Source organism: Lichenostomus cassidix, chromosome 18, assembly GCF_008360975.1.
Source record: "Lichenostomus cassidix isolate B80296 chromosome 18, HeHo_3.0, whole genome shotgun sequence".
NCBI lineage: Eukaryota > Metazoa > Chordata > Aves > Passeriformes > Meliphagidae > Lichenostomus > Lichenostomus cassidix.
The window spans coordinates 7560674-7586705 of NC_139498.1; the positions used below are offsets into that span (position 1 = coordinate 7560674).

General features: G+C 41.5%; 1 protein-coding gene across 13 annotated transcripts in view; it reads right to left on the reverse strand.

The window, feature by feature from the left end:
- TNRC6C (trinucleotide repeat containing adaptor 6C) overlaps nt 1–26032 on the reverse strand; it is a 201284-nt gene that overhangs the window by 53239 nt on the left and 122013 nt on the right. For all 13 annotated transcript variants that reach the window (XM_085077879.1, XM_085077889.1, XM_085077883.1 and 10 more), the window contains 3 exons: nt 24626–24725; nt 23898–23919; nt 1807–2121 (listed from right to left, as the gene is read on the reverse strand). In XM_085077879.1, the coding sequence (XP_084934005.1) occupies nt 1807–2121; nt 23898–23919; nt 24626–24688 (400 nt within the window). In that variant the 5' untranslated portion in view covers nt 24689–24725. Of the gene's footprint in view, nt 1–1806; nt 2122–23897; nt 23920–24625; nt 24726–26032 lie in introns of those variants that run through there.

Sequence of the window (26032 nt, forward strand, 5' to 3'; positions counted from 1 at the left end):
AAGAAGCCAAGAATGTCAGAACCATGCCTGATGAATTGGGGTTTGCAAGGAAGATGAGAAAAGTTAGAGAACTGCTGGAAAATGATTACTTTCCATCTCACTAAAGCCAAATACTTGAGAATACAGAAGCAGAACCTCTTCTTTCCCTAAAAAGAACCATTTTAATAAATAATCGATTGTTTCATTTTGTCTATTGAGTTTTGGGTTTCTGGGGAGTAACTGAGTGATATTTTCAAATGCATTTCGATAACCACAGAAGCTGTAATTTCAGAGAGAGATTATTTTCTTATCTAACTCAAACTTCTAAAGACAACACCAAAGAATTTTCTCTGTTGGAGTTCTGCTCAGCAGCAAAAATAGTGAAAGATTCACTAATGCCCAAAGGGAAAAACTGCAGACAGTTCAGATCCAAATTTTGTGATGTTTGACAGCGTTAATGAGTGATAATGAGCAACACTTGAGATCATACAGAAACGGCTAATATTCAAGATATCAAAACCCTCCTTTATGATTTAGTCCAGATGACTTTTTTAAGTGATGGATAACTGTATGCCACAACAGTCACTGCTTTGCCTGCCATGACATCCTCACACAGCAGAGAGGGAAAGGGGATGTGCAGCACTGAGCTCATCTCCACTGCAAAGCTTACACTGTCTCTAGCACAGAATGGCAAAGAAGAGAGCTGCTAATTTCCCATCAGAAGCTTCAGGAAAATAAAGTTAGCTAAGAGACTTAGTCCTCAACATCCTGTTTCCAATAGCCAAAGGAAGGCCTGTGTGCCCATCTGAGACACCACCCACAGTGCTGGGTGCAGCTCTGGGGCTCTCAGCATCAGGAGCTGCTGGACAGAGTCCAGAGGAGGCCATGGACATGCTCCAGGGCTCTCTGCTCCACAGCCAGGCTGGGAGAGCTGGGGGTGTTCAGCTGGAGAAGAGAAGGCTCCAGGGAGACGTTAGAGATCCTGCCAGTGCCTAAAGGAGCTCCAGGAGAGCTGGAGAGGGACTTGGGACAAGGGATGGAGGGACAGGACACAGGGAATGGCTTCTTACTGGCACAGGGCAGGATTAAATGGGACATTTGGGAAGGAATTGCCCCCTGTGAGGGTGGGGAGACCCTGGCACAGGCTGCTCAGAGGAGCTGTGGCTGCCCCTGGATCCCTGGAAGTGTCCAAGGCCAAGCTGGATGAGACTTGGAGCACCCTGGGATAGTGGAAGGTGTCCCTGCCATAGCAGGAGGTGGAAATAGATGTTCCCTAATGTACCTTGCAACCCAAACCATTCTGTGATTCTGTGACTTGCAAAGGACAGAACAAAGTGGTAGAAAGGCCTAAGACAACTCAACCACCTTTCCCAAAGCATGATTTTCCTAAGGTGAAAATAACAATTGAGAGCACAGGCAAGCAAAGGCACAAAAACGTTACAACAGAACACAGGCAAAGTTCCTATTCCTTATTTACAAACATGCAAAACACTCTTTAAGGAGCATTAAAATTACCAGAAAGATAGATCAAAACTTGCAAATACCCAAATTAACAATGCTTTTGTAGAACGATCATGAAATATTTACATTTCCTGAAGATCCATTATAGCTACTAAAGAAACATGGGGGAGAAAAGCAAGTAGAGAAGACCCCATACATGCGAACGATTAATAAAATCCTCTAGAAGTAGATGCTAGAAACGGTGTATCCTCTCTGAATATCAGAGAGAGCACAGGAATAGCACAGGAATTTCAACCCAACCCTCAACACCCATTCCCACTGCCAGCAGAGGACGCAGCCCCACGCCCAAGCAGCCCCCACTCTTACCTGGCTGGGCCTTGCTGGGATGCTGCTGTCCCCCTGCTGCGGGCTGCGGAGGAGGGCTGGCTCCCGCTGCTGCCGTGCCCGGCGCTGTCAGAGCCCCGGCGGGCAGTGGCTGCCCCCGCTTTAGGAGCTGCTTCTGTTCCTGCTGGCGGAAGCGGGGAGGCACCTCTCGGGGCAGGTAGCGGGACGCCGCAGGCTGCTGCCCGTTGGCAGACGCGCGCTTGCCATTGCTGCTGTTGGTGAGAGTGCTGGTGGAAGTACTGGTACCGGTACCGGCAGGTTGGGGCTGGCTTAAACTGGTCTTAATAGGTTCTGGCACTACAGCAAAAGAAAATAATAGTCATTGGTTTAGGATCTGAGAAGCTGTGCATCGTTTTTGTTGTTTTTTGTTTTTTTTTTTACTGAAACCGAACAAACTGATGTTTCGCAGTCGCCTAAAAGTTGTAGAATGTGTTGCTTTTTGCGTAGGTTTTTACTTTCTGTGATGGTATTGGAAGATTTTATTCCTTACTGAAACAAATCTTCTGTATGGTTTAAAACAGGAGGGAGGACAAGAGAGAGAGGTGACAACTCAGTATTGAACACAATGCTCATTTAAATTGTGTGACACGCTGCTGCACCCCACTGCCTTTTTTGTTCGGCAGTTCTGGGGGGAACCTTGTCAATATTAACATCAAATCCCACAGCCTGTTAACATTAAAACAAACGTTTTCAGGCTTCTAATAAGCTCCCAAAAAAGCAGCTAAAAGACCTGATCCACCAACTTATCCACCACTCACACAAACTCTGGTTTTCTTGTGGTCTTTATCCAAACCTTTGCATCAAACACTTAGGACACCCCAGCGACCACCTTCACTCCAGGTGTACATCTGATACTCCTACACCAACCCAGCCTGCAAAAAGCCAGCCAGGCCACCCTGGGATGTGCCTGCGCACCTGGCAGGAGTGACAGCAGTGCCAGGTCCCCCTGGGGAGCAGGCACAGCACTGGGATGGCAGCCCTGGCTCAGCTCACCTGGCAGCAGCTGCCAGAGCTCTTCAGCCACCCAGGGAAACTGTTTGGGCTTTTGGGATGAACAGAAGCAAGCACTGCCCCAGCTCATCACAAGCCATGTCCACCAAGTGCCAAATTCACAGAGTCACAGAATATGCTGAGTGGGAAGTGACACACAAGGATCATCATCCAACTCCTGCCCTGCAGGACCATCCTCAAGAGTCCCACCTTGTGCCCAAGAACTCTGTCCAAACACTTCTTGAACTCTGTCACGGACACTTTAAACCCCCACTCAGCCTCTCTCCAGGCTCTGACACACCTGGAAAACTGACCAACTTCCACAGCAGTGAACAGGTACCAAGAGAATGCTGAGGGTGGGTTCAAAGCAAGCAGGGACTTGACCAAGCTAAAATGTGACAAAAAGTCTTGACAGAACCATCAGCACTTTTCTTCTCCAAAATGGTTGTTTTGGAAGCTTAAACAATTTCACCTGTGATTTTGACTGTAACAAAAAAGGAGCTCTGAATATAAAAAAAAGAAAGAATTGAAGTACCACTAATATCTGAGGAGCAGAGAACAAACCTTCCTTACCTTTCCAAAATACACAATCAGCTTTGGAAACACAGTTTATCCTTGCTCCCACAATTAAAAGGTAGATAGAAAATAATTTTTCTACGTTCCATGATACTTTCAAATACCAAACCTGCATATTCAACATTTATGTGAAAACAACTTTGTTTCCATGATACAAATAGATCTGTTGTTCACATGATAGAAAATAAGTCTGAAAATTATAATGGGTTTGTTTTAGCTCCTATTGCTTCTGCTCCTACTGTTACAGCAATGTAAGCATTTCCCTCTACTGCTGCCACCATCACAAAGATGCAAACATTTACAAACAGTGAGATCTGAAGGACTCAGGATTTCTGCAGAGGCTGAAACTGCAAGTCATTTACCACCAGGTTCACCCAGAGCACAGCAGACACAGCCTGATCAACCAAAAATAATCCACCATTCCAGCCAGGAAGGTTCTCCAGCTTGGCTGACAGGCCAGGCACACACCCTGGTGCCAGCAGATGAGGGGGAATGCCAGGGAAGAGGAGGAAAAGGACAAGAGAATGGAAACCACTCACTGGCACAGTGCCAGCAGAGCTGGGATTTGTCTGGCCCCAGATTTTCATGAGGAATATTAATTAATTTGAAACATATCTTACTGAGCAAGACAGGCTGCTTTCTAAAAAGCATTATATTCTCAGTATTGTACATATAAAAATCACATCAGATACTTCCAAAGAGGTATGCATGTATATACATATATATATAAAATCATTAATGCAAGTAATAGAATAGACGATACTTTTCACTTTAATATAAACCAACAAAGCTGTTTAATCACAAAAGTGAGGCCAGAGAAACCCAATTTCAGTGTTAGAGACAATTTTTCACTCTACATATCCGAATCACAGATGAGAGAAAAGAACAAAGAAAATCAAAATATCGCTGTACTTTAGAATTAAAATATTTCTGCTTATTCACACTACCAGTTTTTCTCTAACCAACACAGCAAAGTAATTTTTATTTCGTACATCAAAATCTCTTTAAGAGTACTTAAATGGAAGCTCCTGCAAGAATACTATGTCTACAAATCCTGGTAGCTGGAAAAGAACTGTTTAATTCTTTAACACCAATGGCAGGGCATAAAGCAAGAAGAGTGAACAACATCCCACAAACAGGCTTGAGCCCCAAATTCCAGCTTCATACCAGGCTGGAATTTAGTCTTCAAACACAGCAATATTTGGAGAATATGTTACAAAGACAATACGACTGTGTTCCCAAGTCATCCTCAGCAATGTTTAAACAGCAATTTTCACTTGATATGCACTGTGAGAAATACCAAATGTTCCAAGTGTCTATCCTGGATGTCCTAATTATTAACTGCCGTGTGATATTGGCAATACCAGCATTTTATAACCCCTTTAGCCATTGCCCTTCCTGCAGGGCTGCACCCTGAGAACACACAGGATAAACAGAGGTTTTCCCCATGCAAGGCACAAAAGCAGGGCAGCCAGAGCCTCTCTCAGGCACAGCCTTGGCACTGGGAGCTCTGCCTTTAATCAGCCCCAAGGGCCGAGTTGCCAACCCACAGAGAGCCCTGGCAGCCCCCAGGAGCAGCCTGTCCACCCTTCCACCTGCGAGTAATCCGCTGTCACAGCTCATGGCATGGGGGCAGCTGCTGGAAAGGCAGGAATTAAAACACAGCTTTTATGGGGAAATTTGCCTGAATGCGAAAAATGTTGTTTAAATCGTGTGGGGGAAAGGATTTAACACCGAGTGATTTTCATAACCAGCACGTGATTAAAGAGCTAAAGCAAAAACATTTCAGTAGAAAGCCTCCTGCAAAAAATACAATTAAAGGCGGAAAATGAAAGCCTTGAGATTGCTTGCTCTTAAGATGTTTGTGATGGGTATCTGCTTACTCTCCATTCCGAGCTGTACATACACTAAACAATGAGCTTGCTTGTAATAATTATCAGTACTTAATGGTATCTAAACTTCTTAATCCAATTTTACCCAAACAAATCCAATAATTACTCCATATGCTTTTTGATGATTACAATCTCGGGAATCCCAACTGCATAAAAAAGTGTTACGAGCAATTGTAGGTGGATTTTATTAATATAATGAATAGGATCAGTCTAACAGATTTCAATTACAACAATAGCTTTTAAGTACATTTCTACGACATAAGGAAAGAACATGCATAAATGAAAGAAACTGGTTAAGCCACATAATACTGATTTATGGCAGCTTTTTCCTTTCATTCACCTCATTAACATTTCTCTACATTTCAGAATCTCCCACTCCAGCTCTATAAAACTTGCATTTCTAAAGCCTTCGAGGACCAGACATTCCAGAAGAGAAACAGTTAAACCCAGAAATGCATTCTTGGCTGCTACTGTGACAGGATTTATTTACAGCTTCTATTAAACACAGCAGCTCCATTACAAAGTGCTGGATGTGAGGAGAATTTTTGATTATACAATGCCAATGCCTCACTGCGTTAAACATATCATGCCAGTGTATTATTTTTTTCCTTCAGCAATTCGTTCAGGTCATTGTTTGATGGGTTTATGAATTCATTACAGGAAACAGATGGATCCCATAATTCAGAGCTATTCTCCCAGCCAATCATATGGGCAATTTTTTTCCTCATCTTGCTCCCCCCTCCAAATCAACCTTAATGAAGCCACTTCCTCCATGGCCACTTCCCTGCTCACACACACTGCAGCACATCCACTGCTGGTTGAAACAGCCTCCAAATCCTAAAGGCTTTCCAAATAAAGCTGAGCAGGAGCACAATCCCACAGCCACCCCCTCCGAGGTCACACAGAGCGCCAGCAACTTACCCAAGTCAGATGAAGACAGCCGAAAAGCACAGTGTTAGAGTGAGCAAAAATACACGTCCTCAAGAGTGAGAAACCCATTTTTATTTGCTCACAAAGTCTGGTACGGGAAAAAAATTCTTGCCCCCCCCCCCAATCTACTTTCAAAGGCTGAATTTTCATTTAGCAAATTACCTCCTTTGTCTCCTAAGTGCTGGGATTTGTTATCCACAGTGACATCTGCTGGCAACAGCAAAGGTGCTCAGAACTAGTGCAGAAAAACCTCTTCTAATGTTTTTACACAAAAAATGGCCAAGTTTTGGTCTGGATCATCCCTTCCCTCCAAAATTACAAACTTCTGGGGAAAAAAACCTGCAGAAAAGTTACAGCCTAAAGCCAAGATAATCCCAAAACTTATTTTCCGCAGTACTCGTAGTGGCTTTAATAATGTAACCAGAAGCTGCTGTTTGACATTAAAGCCCACATTGAGGGATAAAAGCAAAAAAACACGTGTTATTGTGGCTTTAGAACTTTATCACCATTTATTTAAAGAAATGCCTTGACTTTGTGCCAGTTCCTGATGATATCATTTATCTAATACTCAGAACTAAAGTATTTTCCGGGTTTAACTTTATTTTCCCCCTCCCAACTTTATTTTTTGACCTCCCAACTGACCATGGTGCATCTTCTGCTTCCTCTTCCAGATGTTTCCCCTCCACTTTCTTCTCTTGTCTTTTACAACATTTCCTTCCTTAGTCTTTCACCATCTCAGTTCTAAAATCTCATCTATAACCCACCTCTCCTGACAGACTTCTTGCTTCTACCAACTTGGACATTCTACACAAAATTTGATTTTTTTTTTTTTTGCCAGGCAACTGGAAGTCAGAGTAGGAATTAACAGGAAGCTGCAAAGTTCATGGAAAACCTCTAGATCAGTGATTAGGATTTCTCAACAATAGAAGGTCTTACCTTCTTAACTGCTGGCTTTATGCAAAGGTCTGAAATAGAGAAGCATTGAGGACTTCATTCCCCACCCAGCTCGACTTCGACTGTAAAGCAATGTATCCACAAATCCAGCTGACCCCTGACTCCTACCCTGACACTCATTTGTTCTTCCCTCCCCTCAGCCCCAGTCATTTCCCTCAGTTCAAACAAGTTCTGTCTGTTTGCTCACATTTCCCACTCGTGTCCCACCAGCCAAAGCTCACTCTATATGTCTTAACTATGTAATGGCTGCTGGAATGACATTCTTATTTGATATTGTCATAAGCAAAGTGGGGAAATGTGAGCAAAATGTAAAATTGGTTGAAATGTTCTCTGGGAGAATCAATGGCTTTGCTGTCAAAACAGAATATGTTTCAGAATAGATTCCATGGGGACTTGATCCGAGCCTACGCTGTTCAATATTTCGTTAACAGCTGGATGATGGACTAGAGAATATCCTTATTAAATCTGCAAATGACACCAAGATGGGAGAAGGAAGGTGGGGGTGGTCAGATCGCTGTGTGACAGGATCAGAGCTCAACAGAGAGGAGCTGGAGAAGTGATGTGACAGAACTGCTACAATTCAATAAGGAAAGTCACGTCGTTAGGCAGGAGGAATTAAATGGAGAGCAGCAAACAACTCGCCCCACAGCAGTTCTGCAGAAAGAGAAGCAATCCTTTAGCAGATCACAAACTAAAGGGGAGAAAAAGAGAATCAGAAAGGTGGTAAAAAGCCAATGGGATAAACACACAGCTATCACAAAGCCTTCCCTGTATCCACAGCTGACCATCTCTCTTCCAGATGGAGCTGGACCACCTGGAAAGAGTACAAAATGGGAATCTGGAAATGGGAACTACCACAGCACACCAAGGTAAGGGAATTGTCAGTCTAGAACACACTGCATACACAAATTTAAAGAGAGGAAAAAAAATTACAAAGGAAGAGAGGGAAATAATTTGCTCCACCCCATGGTGAATAAGACAAGACTTGCTGGGTTTAAATAGAAGTCAGGGAGATTTAGACTCACATTTCCAACAATAAGGATGATTAAGGATTATCTGCAGACATGATACAGGTTTGGTGATCTTGTCTCAGGGCAAGAGGATGGAATAGATGACCTCTCAAGAACCTTTAGAGCAAATTTTCTGCCCCTCTACATGTAAAACAGAGCTCTGAATCCATCTTACTCAGGTCTCCCACTTCCCTCAGCCATGACAAAGAAATCATTTTTCTCTCAGGTTGATAGTCACAGCACTCCCCCCAGCTTCTGCTGGGTTTTAAATAAGTTTCAGATGTGGCCTTTCTTCACCAGCCCTACTTGCCAGAATCTCTCAATTTTGTTCTTGATTAATGTAAATTTGAAATTGTATCAATCCTGAATGACATTTTATCCCTTCACCACCATGGTGAATCCTCTGGGTGAGCCCAGCACAGCCACCCTGAGGCAGAACTTCTGTGCAGCAAAGAGCCAGAGCCCAACTCTATTGACACAACCCTGTATTCACAAATTGAATTTTGTTCCTAAGAGCTGGAGAAGCTCCTAATAAAAACACAGATCCTTGAGTACTTCAGAGCTCAGACACAAGATTTTGTTTCCCTTTCTGGAACAGCATCTATATTTCTTTTCTTTCAGATCTGTCAGCAGAGAGGATGACAAATACTTCTTTTGACAGAAAGATACAAAACCTGTTTTGGGTGACTCAACATGTATTTTTAAGGTTTTTTTCAATCCTATTCTACATTACTCAGGTTGGTTTCACACGCAGCAATCTTGTGAAGATTACTTACACTTTTCACAGTTTTAATATTTTCCTCACTGCTTTCCTCCACGTTAGCACTGATTATAATTTTAATTTTAAATTCACAATTAATTAGCTGTGCCATTAAAAATGGTACAGCTAATTAGGTTGATAGGTTGTCATCAACAATAGATTGATAATCCAAAGCAAATATGATGCTCTCCCAGTGCAAGCCAAACTCTCTCATGTTTATTGAAGGCTCTGAGTGCACACACATGGGGTTTGCCATCAGCTAATTGATGAGCAGCAATTGGACTGCACACATCAGCCTCAAACTCAGCAGTCCAGGCTAGCAATCAGCACTGTGGGCAATGGAACAGTTAAATCCACAGAGCTGCATTCCTGCAGGACGGGAACTGATAACAGATGGTAACTTTCAAGACTTAACAATTCATCTGTTTCCTTTCAAGCGGGAGTTCTCCATCGGGCAGGCGCTGGGAAGGCACAGCTCTGAATCCATGGGACTCAAATACCAGCATGAATCATGTCCATCTCTCCACACACAGACCTGTCCAAACACTTGCCCCTTGTAAAGCAACAGATAAATAAACGAATACACCTAACTAGAAGCTGCTCTCTGTTCTGAAGCTTCTGACATGTCAGCAGAGGAGTATTCCCTTGGGATTCAGAATTAAACCCAATTCCCACCTCCAGAGCGGGGCAATACACTGGCATTAGAAAGAGAACTTGGCTATTCTAAAAGAAAATAATGAAGCTATTAGAAGTTTTTAATCACTGGTATTAATAATGTTAAGAAACAACAGCATTAACAACTGCCTGAAAAGGACAGGAGGGAGATAAGAGTCATTGGTGAGACGAATTAGCTGGTGCAGGAAATTACTACTGTAAAATTTAAGTGAGAGGGCAGCTCTGAATGAAGAGCAGGATTCTCAGCAAACATTTAGAAATGCTGGCAGAGTATTTTCAGGCTTCTGATATCAGATTTTCTATGGAGTGTTCAGACCTCTTCACAGATAGAGAATTCACATCTTGTATTCCTTGCCATGGACAAGTGCTCCCCCTTCACCCCCATTCTCACCCTCCAAACCCTCCTCAGTGTTGCTCCAGCAGTAACTACACAGTCAAAGAGTCAGAGAAGACAGGAAACAGCTTAAAATTAAATTACACAAAACCAACTCTATCATCACTGCAAGCACCAGGGGGAAAATTCAGGCATATAATAACAGATTAAATAACTTCGTATAGAGCCACATAAGAAATCTGGGCAGACCCAAGAAGTGAATCCCTCAATTTTAAGCTGACTGTGTGCATTTAATCTCATCAATGTTTTACACACAGTTTTCATACGCAGAAGAATTTTTAAAAAACAAATTTACAAATGGTGCAGACATCACAGCAGATGTGTTCTTTTCCCTCCTTTGCACAGACCACTTCCAGGCACAGACTGAGGAGTAAATACGTTTGTGTGTGTGGTTTAACAATTGGGTTTCTGCTGTAAAAAATAAGTATGAAAATTCTCAGTAACTAGTACTTTCATAAGAAATTGAAAATTAGGATAACCTCAGAATCCATTAATTTACTTCATGCAAGAGCCTGAAATTTCCTTCACACTTTGAATAGGTGTGAACATTTGAGCTGGAAAGAAGATAAGGACTCTCTGGGGCTATTTTCTGGAATGCCTGAAAATTGCCAGTGTGTATTTCTGGATCAATATCTTCCCATGGGGTCAGAGAGATCAATATGTGCAGGACACCTCCTGCCTGTGTGCCCAAAATCAGTGTCCAGGGAGAGTGTGGATACACCCCGGGTCCAACAGCCCAGACACATCACGTTTTCCTCCTGGAAACCAGAAAAACAGCTCCTGCAGGTATTTCATTTCTGTTTTGGGGGAGCAGGCTGTGCTGCTATTTAATTCCTTTCAGACATGCCCACGCTGTGACTGCCTGCAGATGACAGGGCTGCTGCTGAGCTATGAAGTGTAATGTTGCCTGACACTGCCTGTGCTGCTGGAATCATGGGACTGGGCACACATGTCACACTGACTAAAGCACTGTGTAAACACAAAGCCTTGGCTCTCCTGTCACCGACATTTATGGTCTCGAATGAATATTTTATGTGCAACACTAAAATAGTAACAATTCTGTGGGCAACCAGTAACAGGCCTCTGTAATTTTGGCAGAAACCTTCCAGTTCACATTCTAGCTCAACAGAAGACTTCATATGTTTATACTACAGCTCTAAAGATAGTAGAGCTATCATTTTAAATCAGTCAGCAGGAAAAACTGAAGCAGAGCCAGCAGAGTGTCCAGCATGGACCAGCTTGCCCCACTCCTGGGCAGTGTGGATTCATTCCAAGTTTCAGGTAGCATCACCCTGAGAAACTGTGCATGGAGCCAATTCTGGGAAAGGTAAACCTGAAATACTTTGGCCTTAAATGTCAAAATCTTGTGTCCTTATTAGGATAATGGAAGATATGTTCATTTTTATTTCACAAAATTATTTTGAGAATCATTGCTTTGAGTAAGTAGGTTAACATACAAAACCCACAGGGATATTGTTGTCACTTCAGGAGACTGTACTAATAAAATTTATTATTTTCTATCATAAAAACCTGTTTGGGGTCCTCCATCCTACTTTGGATACAGTTCCTAGCAATAAAAAGACATGGGAAGGCCATTTTTGCCTTCAGAAATGACCAGATGAGAAGAACTTGAAGCCTGAAATGAAAAGTGATCCCTTATTCAGCTGAACCCAATTAAATTAAAGCCATGCTCTAGAGATAAAACAAACAAACGAGTGTTTAAATCTGCATACTGATCTGGAAGGGGAGGAAGAAAATACACTGAACTTAGAAATTATATTTCAGTTCTTTTAATACTTCCTTTTACAGCTAAACATGACATTTCAGATGCAATAGCGTTTTCCTGAATGAGCTTTCAAGGATAGTTTCTTTCCTGGAAGGTTTTTGCTCTGAACTAGGAGTTCATCCACCTGACAGACACACTGCACTGGAGAGTCTGAAGCAAACTCTGCATTTCTGATTTAACACTGAATCCAAAGCAAACTCTTCATTAATTTAGTTTAAGCTGAACAGATTTTTTATGTCTCCAGTGCCATCATGCATTATTGCAACATATGAAAAACAGGATTTAAATTATTCAGAAACATGAAGAAAGCAGTTCCAGCAGTTTACAGCCCTTCTCCTACTCAGATTCTTCAGGAAAATTTCCTAAAGGAAAGCAGACTAAAACCTGATGGGGATTCAGCAGACATTTTCCTGCAGATGAAGTGGAGCCAGAGCAAACCCAACCAACCAAGTGAATTCATTCTGCCAGGACACCCCTGGAGTGAGCAGTGCCCAAGGAAGCTCTCCCCAAGATTCCAGCACCCACACTGACCAGGAAAACCAGGTCCAGAGGAATCCATCCTTGTGGATCCATCCCGTGTTTCCAGCAGGGTTGTTGTCCCAGTGACAGCCCAGGCTGTCACCATAGCAACTTTCACCAAGAACTCACAATGCACCCAAACGAACTCCGAGCTAAATTAACTTATTGCATGTCACCAGTGAGAAATGACTGTTCAGAGGTAATTTTCTGTACTAATATGTAATAGAGTTAACTCTCTAAATTGAATTAAATTAATTAAATGCCACTCCCAGTAAATCAGATTCTATTACATGAATGTTAAAAGAAATTAAAGATGTTTTAATAAAGATTACTAATAATAACTTAATATTATTACTTCATTTTAATTCAAAAATTCTGCTCAGTTTATTTTAGACACATGTCTTCCCCTCACTAGGAAGGAATACCTAATTACTCCACATGCATTACACACAGTTACTTCACAGAAATGGGCTTAGGTTTAGCTAAAAGAAGTAACACCAGCATTTTAAGAAGAAATACAGCTTGGTTTAATATGTGATATCCTAAGATTCTTCCTCCCCTCATGCTTTCTGTAAATTCCCACACTTTCAGTGATTCCGTCCAGTTTCTAGAGAGCTTTATTTCTGCTTTTTGCCATAAGCCCAATTGCAAACGAAGAGGAAAACACCACGTCTGCCTAGGCAGGGTACAAAAATAACAACTCTTTCTTTAATGGCTGTGCAGATGTACTTAACAATGCATTATTAAGTTTGTTTTTTAAAGCAGATTTTTGCACTTTGGAGTAGGACAGACAGCTGGGAGGCAAACCTAAGATGCTCCCAGTTGCTCATGTAAATCAGAAGTTAGAATTGCCAGCTGATGGTGTTAATGCTGTCCCCATGCCTCTGACTTGAACTCATATTAGAGACTCACCAAGGCAATCTGGGCAAAAACGGGCATTATTTAACAATAATCACTTCTCAGAATTACAAACCACATTATTTGGTTGAATTCATTATTTAGTTTTCAGAAAGAAGCTGCGCTTGTGCTGAGCAGGCAGCTGGTGACAGCAGAGGGAGCACACGGAGCTGCCACATCTGCCACTGGCCACAGGGTGACAATGACATCAGCCCAGCTCAGCTCAACACCCAGAGGAAAGGCAGCAGTGCTGCTAAAAGAATATGGTAAATGAGGATTAAAACATTCCCTGAATCTCTAGCAAACGTGAAAAGCAATGGTGAGTTATGACTGTGACAAGCCTGTGGGGTGGAAAAAGATGAGTTTCAACATCCCACCTACATCCCAGGTATCAGTAAAATGGGATTATGGATTGGAGTGTTCAGTGGTACTGTGCATCTAACTTATTATCCACAGATTTTAAGTTAGAATTAGGGGTTTTTTAAGTCTTAGTAGCCAGAATGAGGCACAAAATCACTAAATCTTCCACGGATCTTTTCTGGGAAGGAAGAGCTGAACAACTGAGGAGGCTGAGCATGACCTCTCATTTAATTTCCCACAGTGATCACTGGCCAAGATTAGAAATAACTATACAACAAAGAAAAAGAAATTAAATTATTACTCTTGGAAACTGGCAGCAAGATATGGATGCTATAGCAAGATATGAATTATGATGGAACTTATGTCAGAAAGGGGACACTGAACACATTATTTTCTTCCTGTTTCCCTCTGAAGACTTTCTCCTGTTGAGGAGAGTCACCCCTCAGATGCCAGGTGCTCATGTGTACAGCAGGAAAGAACTGCCAGTGCAGGACAGGACAGCCTGACACCTCCAGCACCTGCAGGAAGTTTTCTCATGGTTTGTCAATCAAGCTTGAACAATGCAGTGGAAACTGTGGGGGAATGAAAGCAAGGAATGTATTTAAATGTATTCTTCAGGGGACTACCTGCAGAGGGAAAATGGGTAGTGATTACACAGGAGAAATGGGGAGTGAAGAAGAAACTGCACATTATCAAATCGAGGTCCTTACAGAGTTAAGGCATCTGAAACCTGGGAGCTTCTCAAAGCAGAGTATAGAGACAAAAAATCGAAAGAGAAGAGTCAGCACTGCTGTGGAACAGCCTGGATTACAGAGCTGTGCCATGGGGTGAGCCTGAAAGGCACAGAAAATAAATCAGCCTTAGGTTTGACTTGTAAACAGCAGCAGGTTACTGCTCCACAGATGAACTGAAAGGCTACTTAATTCTCCAATCACAGTGTGCTGGTTTGGGCTGAGACAGAGTTAATTTTCTTACAGTAGCTGGTTTGGGGCTGTGGTTTGGATTTGTGCTGATAACCCAGGGTGTTCTCATTATTGCTGAGCAGTGTTCACAGACAGCCAAGAGCTGTTCTCCTCACCCCACACTGCCAGCGAGGGCACAAGGGGGGACACAAGGAGCTGGGAGGGGACACAGCCAGGACAGCTGACCCCAGCAAATATTCCACAGCAGATGGTGTCATGATCACCACATAAAGCTGGGGGAGAAGGAGAAAGATGGGGATGCTTGGAGTGATGGTGTTTGTCTTGCCCAGTCAGTCACCTGTGCTGGAGCTCTGCTGTCCTGGTGCCTGCCATGGGAGGTGGGGAATGAACTCCTTGTTTTGCCTTACTTGTGTGTGTGACTTTTGCTTTGCTTATTAAACTGTTTTTATCTCAACCCACGAGTTTTCTCACTTTTACTCACACATCCTGATGGGGAGAGTGAGCAAAGGGCTGAGCTCCTGCCTGGGGTTAAACCACAACATACAGATACTGCATTTTAAAAATAATTCTGCACTCAGTGGAAGGACTTCCAAAGGAGAAAAATGTAAATTGTTATGGTTTGAAAAACAGCCTGAAAACACTAGCACAAGGAAAAATGGGATGGACTGTCAAGTAAAAAAAACCAGGAGACACAAAAAGGTCCCTGCAGTGGAACAGAATATCAGCTGTCCACAAACTGGGCAAAGCAGCCAACAAAGAAGGGATTTAAGTTATAGGAAAGACTGCTCTGGCTGAATATGAAGATGACTTTCCAACAAAAATCGAAACATCTTTCAAGAACATCTGTTGGGCCTGTCTGAGAATGGGGACAAGATTAAGACTATCCCTTTTGCTGATCCAAAGGGACATATCTAGTCCTGTGATAGTAAGACCTCAATATGGCATTTGAATTTTTAATGGAGTTGAAGAATTGTCAGTTCTCTAGCTTAGTAACTTTTATGCTTTAAAGGAAAAGTTCACAAGAGCCTGTCTGGCCATGGAAAGGTGAGAAGTCTGGCTCTTTAAAGACTGATGAAAAAAAGACAGCAAGAACAGCCAAATTGGAAATTATGCCTGAAACATGAAGAGCATCCAGAAAACTGGAGGACAGCTCTTCAGGAGGCTATGATAAGACAAAGAACTACTCCTGTTAACATGGGAAGAGGCCATCAGGAGCCTGAGTCACACCAAGTTCAGCTGTTCCCATTGGGCAAACAACAATCCCAGTGGCTGCCACGCCCGGGGCAGCTGAGCAGCGTCCAAAGCATTCAGGGGTGCTGCTAAAGACAGGTCCCACATGACAGCTTAGCATGAGCCACTGCTGCCACCCCACAGGGGCAGGATGCCTGCGGGGAAAATCACCTCCTCTCTGGATGCTGATGCACACTGCACTGCCTGAACCAGTTCAGGAATAACCTGAAGGATCAGGTGCACGATGAACACCTGAGCAGAAGCTTTGGAGCGTTTACCAGCGTGAGCTGGTTAAACAGACATTTTAAGTAGTCTTGTAGGATTTGTGAAGTATGAGCTACCACCTCTAACAACTCGGGAAAAACATTAAAATAATCTGGCAAAACACAGGGAAGCCAAGAGGCAGTCTGGGTTCTCAGAGTAGAGGAATGTCAACAGCAGATAGTCAACAGGAGAACACAAGGTCCCTCGGGCCAAATGCTTCACACACAGTGTAAAAGAATCAAGAACACATTTTCATTCCCTTCCTTTTCCCAAGATAACCCTCTCCAGCGTTTGTACAGTAACTATTCCAGGAGCCTGTACTAGTGTTACAGTTCAAAGTGGATTTCATCCTTCCCAAGGAAGGGATCAGGTAACCTTAGAAACCCAGCATGTATCTCGAAACAATCGTTACCAAAGTGAGCTAATACATTTCCTGATGAACCTCTCTTCCAGCTCACAGTTTGCCGATCTTATCAACATTATATTTATATGCCTTACAAGCCTTCTCCAGGTAGCAAGATGATAATCTAATAATGGAAAGTGGTCAGCACACTGCAGATAAATCAAAGCTGATAGGTCATTTGTTCATGGGGAACTGTTAGCTGCCTTCTCCATGAAAAGCTGCATGAGGCAGGCCTCAAGGCAGAGAAGAAACTGCCTTTGTGCATGTGTTTCTTTAAAGGAAGAATAAAAGTGAACAACAGACTTTAGATCAGAGAGTGAAGGGAGGAGCACACTGGTGAACAGGTGAGCTGTGCTGTAAAGTCACTTCCAAGGAAACAAATCTCAGACTCTGCTGGGTGGGTAAAAGAGTGAAAAGATGTGGGATGGCTGGCTGTTGCTATAAGTAGATACAAAAGTGGCATGTTACAAAGGAAATACTGGTGCATATATTCTCTGATGGACAGCAAGTATCAGACAACATTCTATTTATAATTGGAAAACACTTATTTTACAAGCAGACTGACAGAAGAACAGAGCATTTGCCAATGCCTGAGCTGCTGCAATGCCAAAAGAGCAGCAGTTTGACCATTTCACAGCCCACAGGCTCCACATACTGCACTGGGGAACAGCAGCAGGGAGGAAAGCAGCCACTGTGGGCAGATAAATACCCATAACCCAGTGTGCACTTTGATCATAACCAACAACATCACCATGGTGCAGCTGTGTTAAAATTTATCTTCCACAATATCCAGTTGTCAACAACTGTCCTGGCAGTTTTGCTGTTGAGAAAGCAAGCTGGGATTTATCTGAGAGCTCTTCCCACCAAGGGGCACCCTGACAATTGGGTCTGGAGTGGAAAAGCCAAGCTGGTGTTACCTGATCTGCACTTACTCTCTCTTCACAGGGTATTCACAGAGAGATAACGTCCTAGGCTAGAAATGGATTTGACAATGGACAATGTAAAGAGAAATCTGATTATGCAGATGTTGTCCTGCTGCCTTCAAGCAGGGTATATCAAACCTTATAACATCCAGAGCATTTGAAAAGTGCTTTTAACCAACTGTGTCTGGCGTTAGAAAGCTCCCATTTTTATCTACTTCTAAAACTAACGATTTATAAGGTCAGGCTATTGTCATCTTCAATCTGACAAACCCAGATCATTCCTAACTGAGAAAACAGAAAAAGCAAAGCACAACAAAGATCAGAGCAATATTCTGCCTGTATTTATATTAAAAGCACATGCCTAAATCTGTGTAACAGCAAACTACTACAGACCTTCTCTAAGGAGAATAGAAACTACCTGAGGAGCACTAGGAGTATCTACTTGAGCTCTCACCTGCTTTTCTATCCCCACATGAAGAATCTGCTAAGCTCACAAGGCAAGAGCTGAGCAGGACTTTCCTGGAGCAAAGCAGCAGCAACTCCAGGCAAAGATACTGAAGCATGTCTTTGAGGGCAGCTGTCCTGTAAATCCAGCTCAGGACTGGAGCACATCAGGAAGAAAGTATCTCATGGTTTCTCTTTTATTTTCAAATAATTCTGGAGTTTTATGTTTGGTTTTCTTCAAGAGATAAATGTTTTCTCTCAAAAACGTGAACTAATTGCTTTGGTGCTTTGTTGTCCGAAAAGAACATTTCTTTGAAAGCTCAGGAGCCTACAGCTTCACAAGAGCTACAGAATATTTAAACCTTCAGAACTGTCAGCCCTTGCTTGCAGGGCTCAGGGTGTCCAGCCCTGACAAACCCTCTCTCCTGCAAAAAGACACCAATTCCTAATGCAAATCCCTTGTTGGGCACCTTTGACTGGCAAACCAGCAAGACACACAGAGAAAGAGCTACAAACCCAAATAAAGTTTACCAAAGGTTATTCATACATTTACTGTTTACTTTAAATTTTTCTCCTTCACTTCATAATGACAGTGTTGAAGTTACTCAGTATTTCTTGCACTTGTGATAGCAAAAAATCTATTAAATACCATTGAGCTACTGCCTGTCACTGTCATTCCACTTGAAAAAAAAAAAAGTAGGCAGGAAACTGAAGTTTTTTTCTCTACTATTTAACTCCAACCCTCCCAGCTCATCCTTCTTGCTTTGTCTCCTTGACTATGCAAATTGCTCCTCCTGTCTGCTCCAATCTTTTTGTATTTTCTACGCCTCTTCACCCAGTACTGGACTCACAAATTACCTCCACCCTCTATTCTGTGCAGGTTGTAAAATGGTAATTACTCCTCTATCAGAGAAGTGATATCTCAGTCGGTTTTATGAACAAATTCATGTTTGTTTAAAGATACTTATAATAGCAAAACACCCCCATGATAACGTTTATCAAAAAGAAAACATTTTTGTGTTATAAAGCCTTAACGTATGGCCACAGGTTATCATTAAGTTATCAAGTGACTGCATATTAAGATCTAATTGAAGAACTTATTGCAGTGCTCCCCCTCCTTCTGCAATGATGATTTATGGCACATTTTGTCACTACAATGTGCAGCAGTTCAGTACAAACACAGCACTTAACTAACAAGATGACAGAGGCAGATATTCAAGCATAAGCTATAAATACTCAAATGAGTCAGAGGTTGTAAATCTGTTGTAAATCATACCTGATTTGTAGGCTAGAACACATTTTCTAATCTTATGGAAAAAGCTTCTGCTGGTTCCTACAATAATATAACATGAACCAGAAAAACTCCAGACTTTTCTTTTTAAAAAAGGCCTATTGTGTTACACATCGTCACAATTCTACTTAAAATACTGATGAGATTCTCTAAAAAGCTTCATTTTCCCTTATTTCCTATGGAATTACCACTAAACATCAGTAACATCTACCACAGCCAGAAGGAGCACATTATCAATATCCACAAACTGCATTTCTGTATGGGCAGAATGGAGGTTACAGGAAGGTGATTCACACACTCACAAGCATGGGCAGAGAACATTCTAACAGCCCATTAGGGCAGGGTAAGTAAAAAATCAATTTAAAAATATGCAACAATCTACATGGCTGATTTGGAAATGAAAATAACCTGCCTTTGAAAACAAGTATGCTCCTATTTCTGTTCTCCAAATAAAAATGCCAGAGCAGGGGATGGGATCTCAGATATTTTCATCCATTCTTTTTTTTTTTCCTTTTAACTCCCCTTTATAATACAGTTGATCATATTCCTCCAGGTAAAATATACAGCACTGCTTGTGGAATAAAAAATGCTCTGCAAAATTTACAGGCAACCTAAAGGAAGTATTCCAACATTCGTGACATCACAATGGTTTACCAAGCAACCACACACTGTTAAAATGTTTTAAGTCTCCCAAAATAAAATGTATTAAAGCATAAACCTTGGCAGAATAATCTCCCAGGCTGCAGACAACCTCCCTGACTCTGCCAGTTGCATATTAAAATCATCACACGCTGAGGAGTCCCAAGGCACAGAGCCCAGCCAGCCTGGGGGAGGGGACAGCTCCTCAGCACACCACAGATGGGAGGGAATGGTGCTCAGCTCAGCAGCCACTGCTCCACTGGAACAGAGGATGGGCACTGCTGGACAGGCTGCTGGATCCCAGCATTTCTGCAGCCACTCCAGCTTCTGCACTGCTGCTGTATCATCCCCCAGCAGGGAGCTGAAGTTGCCATCTTCCCCTTGGAAAGCACACCTCTCTCTACTTGTCCCATGCCATGAACATGCCAGACAGGCTTACAAGGACCATGGAGGTCCAACAGGCAGAGATTAACCATCTCTGCTTTACAGTAATGGCATAGGAATATTTCCCAGCTCACACTTCTAATAAAAATATTTACCAAAATATATTCTGTGTTAGACTAATTGTGATATAGATTTAACTGTTTTTACTTCTCTGTTTGCAGATTTAACACTTACCTTTATTGCAGATAATGCTGGGGAGTTGGATGGCTACTTTGCCTTTCAACTACCGTGGTAGATGTCTGAGTAACAAACCACTTAAGCTATTTTATATCAGCTTTAGACAAATGCATTCAGCTGAGGTGGGAGTGAAGCAGGCAAGGAACTGATCACCTGTGCTGATTAAACCTGCAGGAGGATGGCTAGAAGAGAAGCAGGCAGCAAAATATACCCTGATAATATTTATGGTAAGCACAGCTCCCTTAAAGTCCCCTGGAGTTATTAAATAACAGCCATTCCCATACTAGTGATCCTTTACCATACAGAACAGAACTCCTAGTTACAGCTGAAGGTTTTCATTAGAAAAGCCTTTATACACAAAGTTTCTTGATCAAGTGCATATAAACTGGCAAGAGTTTATACATGTAAAATAAACACTAATAGCCTGTGCTCAATAGTCCTGCTCTCAAAAAAATTACCATAAAAGAACAGTAACTTGAATGTGCAATAAAAACCTGCTCATTTCCCACCTCATCTAATTCTGCAGTGCTCCTCTCCAGCTGAACAGGAAGACTACTTTCATTTGTTTTCAAGTAATTGAGAAACATTTCAGCTCTTTATCAGCTCTCCAATCTTTCTTCCTTTCACACATTCCCTAGAATTGTTGTCTACGGGGTATTTATAAAAGATTCAGCTTCACAAAAATACTCAGGCAAACAATGTTGCAGGAAAAAACCCAGAAATTGAAGGAGCTGCTATGTAGAGAAGACTTAAAGGGCTGGATTGTTGTTTAAACAGAAGAAATAAGTTGTGTCAGTGGATGCAAGAGCTGTTTGAGCTTCTGGCCCTGGACTCCAGCAGCAGCCACATACCTTTCCCCTAAGGGTGGAAATGCATGTTTATTTTGGAAGGGGTTTGTGCTCCACATCACAAATGGAAACATTCAGCTGGGGCTGAGGCCTCAGAGCCAGACTGAGCTGACAACACACCACAGCTCACCCCCACAGGAAACCTCCTTCCTCTTCCTTCCTTCTCTTTCCTGAGGCCTCTGAACCTGCAACAGCCCAGAGCAGCTCAGAGCTCCGTGTACAAAACAAGTTCATTAGCAGCAACTCCACACCTTTGTGCCACGCAAATCCATGAAAAACTTACTGTTAATTAAGAGGAATTAGCAAGCACCTTGGTCAGAGGTTTTTAGCACAGAACAAGCCAACCCAAAGGGCAAACCCTGCCTCTCTCCAGCCCTGCCCACCCACTCCAGCAAAGTGCCTTCTCCTCCACAAACACTGCAGAGAGCAAACGAGGAACTGTACTAACACACTGCCCCAGCCAGCTGAAAAACAAACTGAGAAACCCTTCCAGATCCCATCTGCACTTGAAGCATTTATTTTTCTACACTAGGAACCAACTGGTGCAAGCACTTGTCACTGCTGTGGCAATACAGTTGCAGAACTCAGTGACCCACATTTAAAATGAAGCAATTTTTTTAAAGTTACCACAACAGCTCCATTAAGTCATATTTATAAAGATCTCACCTACCAAAATCTGTATTTTGCAAAACATCTAATTCCAGTGCAGTTTTAATCTCTGATTTAATACATCCTCCCCACTGGCATGCATTACCTGATGCAGTCCATTCACTCAGTTTTACTGTGACATCCTGTTTTCACAACTAATTTAATTGCTGTGTCCCAGATAGGAAATAAATTAACTAAATTCAATGATAATCTCTGTGCTGCCTTTTAGTTCTAGTAGCATTTGTCACTCAACAAATGAAAATGTATCCAAATAAAACACTTGCTGCAATAAAGATAAATTAAATTACGGTCAACTTTGAATATTCTAGGAAAAAACTTCAGTCAAATTTTTCCTCTCATTAATTTTGCATTAATATTTTTTATATTTTAAGAAATTCCTGCTACCTCTCATAAGCTCATGCACATCCCTCCTAGAGACAAATGGAAGGAACTGCACTATAAAGTGGAAATAAATCCTAATCTCTAACATAACTACCTTTATTCACTGTTGTCTTCTTCCTGATTCATATTTTACAGCAGTAGCTTAGAAGATGCTTAAATACATGGATAGTGAACCAAAAAATCCAACAGATTGAGAAATGCAGTCCCTAAAGTTGAAAGAAACAAACTCACAAGCATACCTGAAAAACTGAAGTTATCAACTAGAAACTTAAACGTGGCAGTTTCAAGCAATTAAAAGCAAAGCTGTCACAACAAAGACAGAAATAGTAACATCCCACAGAGGGGAAGCAGAAGGCTTTGTGTCTCACTAGTAACAGAAATGAAGAGCCACTGCATTAACACGTGAAAATGAATTTAGTTACTCTGACAGCAAAAACATCTGCTGCTGAACTGTGATATTAAAAAGTCATTATAATCCATTATGGAACAGTGAAACCTTTTCACACAGAAACGAGCTGATACAGAGAACAAAACATGCAAGGCTGTGAAAACAGAAATATTCCATTTAGATAGAAATTGCTCTCATATATCTTAATTTCATAGTCTTTCATGTACCTAAGATTTGGTGGGACTCACATACTTCTTCTCCCTTCTCCTAAAAGTAAAATTCGTTGGTATAAACTACATGAGATCTCACAGGGCAGATGCAACAGAATTCAAATGACAACTTTCTGACTTCACACTTTCTACATCAGACAATCTTGGAAAGAAAAGGTCAGAGTTTCAATAAATTACTGTTACAGTGTCTTCATCATGCAGTTAGGACTTTATTTTTTCTGAATTCACTATTTTTGAAGTAGTACTTAATTTCTGCTGTATAAATCATAAGAAGTGTTTGAAATAGAAATTGTTTTGTCAATTCCTTATGCTAGGCTTGGCTCTTCTCTAATAGTCAATTTTGGGAATCTGGGAAGCTCCACTTGTCTGTCTGTCACCTAATTACCCACCAGCAAATTACAATGTATTTGAACTGGTTCAGAACTGTTCAAATCAAAGGCCAGACTAGACAAAAAGATCTGTAAGCCATCAGCTGCAGAAGAGAGACATTACCTTGCCTCTCTTCCTCACCTTTCTGAAAGCCACAGCTTCATTAACTTTTCTCCTAGGGAACCTGAGAAACCACTGCCCTCAAAATTCCTTACCTCTACTTCCTGCTTGTGCTGCAAACCAGCTCCAGTTGTTTCCCAAGCAGAAAATCCACACAGAAAAAAAAACAAGCAGTGGTGGCAGCAGGGGAAATAGTTTCTCCTAAGCTCAATGAACTGAGTTTACACATTAAATTGAGTTGAATTGTGCAAGGGGAGAGGGGCAGTTACTTGTCTTTGAAACAGATAAATAACTACTAACAACTAAATGGAAAACTACATCTGTCTTGACAAAAGAGATGACATATGCTGTGTTATGGTTCACAGAAAATTAATCCATATATTCTTGTCAAAAGGCTGCCATAGAATACCCAGCAAGATAAGCCAAGGCTTGTGCTGAGAATCCCAACAAAACTTCAGGAATATAACAATCCTAGTATGATATACTCCCCTCATTAAACAGACACAAAGGATAAAAACTACAAGAACCTTTCTTAAACAAGCTTTTAAAAATATCCAATAGCTCATGAAGAATAAACATGAATTTACCTTTGGTTTTTTGTTCAGCAGCCTGAAAGGAGAAAAGAACAAAACAAATCAACTATTTGTCAATACTGAAAACTATAACTAATAATTATAGGGCTGCAGGCCTAACTTTTTGCAGAAACTGCTTACATAAAACAGGCATTAGATTCATTTAAGGATTAGAGAATGTCAGTTTAACTCCACGTGTTAGGAATACGAGAATGGCAACCTCTGTCTGACTGAAGCAGATGGCAAAGAGGCAGAGATGGCTGTAGCCCCACCTACCCACCCAGCCCTCCCTCTCCTAAGGATCAGAGGCTTTGTGGACCCACAATGTACCTGTGAACCCTTTAACACTCAGCAGAATTAACTTCTGTGACTTTGTCCAGCATCTCTTTGAATCCACCCACACTAGCAGCTTCCACACAACACCTGTCTCTTTTTTATCTATTTGGAATCTATCCGTTTTTTTACGATGCCTAATTTTTATTCCAGAAAAGACAGCGATCAATTCTTATTTAAAAATTAAACCTAACTGTTTTAATTTTTTTCAATCCAGAAAATGAGGGAGCAGAATGCACAGCAGTGAAAATGAGCCAGGGATCTCAGAGTCCCTACTGAGGGACTGATCCAGGTAACTCTGGCTGAGGAATGGCCAGGTGTGGGAGCAGCGCCTTCCCACCTGATGCTGCAGCATCACCACCCAAACCCATATCAAAAAATGATCATTTACAACAGCAACGTGAACAAACCTTTTTCTGAGCACCTTCCTTCTTTTTCTTTTCTTCCTGCTTTTTCTTTTTCTTTTCTTCCATCAAATGTTCCTCTTCTTGTGTTTCTTGTTCTTTCTCCCTGATAAGAACAAAGGTTGGGAAGAGCTTTTCAGTGAGATGAAGTTTCTCTAGGAAGGTGAATAATCCGTATTTGCATTGCTAACTTTCTGCATCTCATGTCTAAAAAAGGCTGCTGCTAATGCTGCAATAAAAGCACTAGAAAAAAACTGTTCCAAAACTGAAACTCACAACAAATAAAACAGCAGGCAGTGAGAATGCAGAAAGGATAGATTTTTATTTGGAAACTCTTTCCACAATCACTTATAAATACTACTTAATATTAGCATATTCTAGGGAAAGAAAGTTTAAAACTGGAAAAGAAAAGGAACAAACCCGACTAATTAATGCAAGTTCTGCTGGATTTCACAGCTGTGATTCACAATCTACCTTGAGGATCATGAGCAAGTACATTATTTTGCAACTATTTTTTCTCTTTTTGATCAAACACATGCTGCATTAATTTCCCATACGCATCAATTTTGTTCTCAAGAGTTGTAAACTAAGGGCCAAATGAATTCCAATAATCATATTTTGTGTTCATCCTATAAATTCTAGCTGAAGAATTTGCATTACAAGACTGTTCCAGTATCATCTTGATTAAAAATTAACCTGAATCGTTCCAAATCAAGAAGGAAATCTATTTGAAACCTTCCTATCTCTGCTTTCTGTGTCCATCACTATAATAAACGGTTAAACAATGACTCTCCCCAACATCCTTTTCAATAAATACCAATGCAAATAATTCATTTACTTCTCTATAACTACTTTATCTTCCTTGACAGCTCTTCAGGTCCTGATCATTTATCAGCCTTCCAGATCTTCTGAGAAGGCTGTTTCTGATGGGCTGAAGCCATTACTATCACTATTATTAGATTCAATGTCTTCCAATTACTCCTCGAGACCACTTTTAGCCTAATTTACTATTGCTTTACATTTAACTTGCCAAAGCCTGCAGCCCCCAATCCCTTTTCTTTGTTTGGATTTTTTTGTTGCTGTTTAAAAAGGCATTTTTAGTTACAAAACTCTATTTTTTTTGTCACCATGTGTGAGACTGCTCTTTACCTAAAGGAGAAACAACCACTCTTCAGATTTTGCACATTGTGTCTTCCAACATTCCCCACGAAACATTTTGCCTTTAACAAGTTTACATTTTGCTAAGTAGTTTCCCATCGTTACAAAAAAGAAACATTGTAGCCTTTGTCTGTTTGTTTATTTTGACATTTGGGTTGCTGAAGGGTGTTGTGGTTTTGGCTTTTCCACTTGCCTGAAAATACTGATCCTGGCCACTGCAGATGCTTTAATGCTTACACAGATCCTGCATGGAGC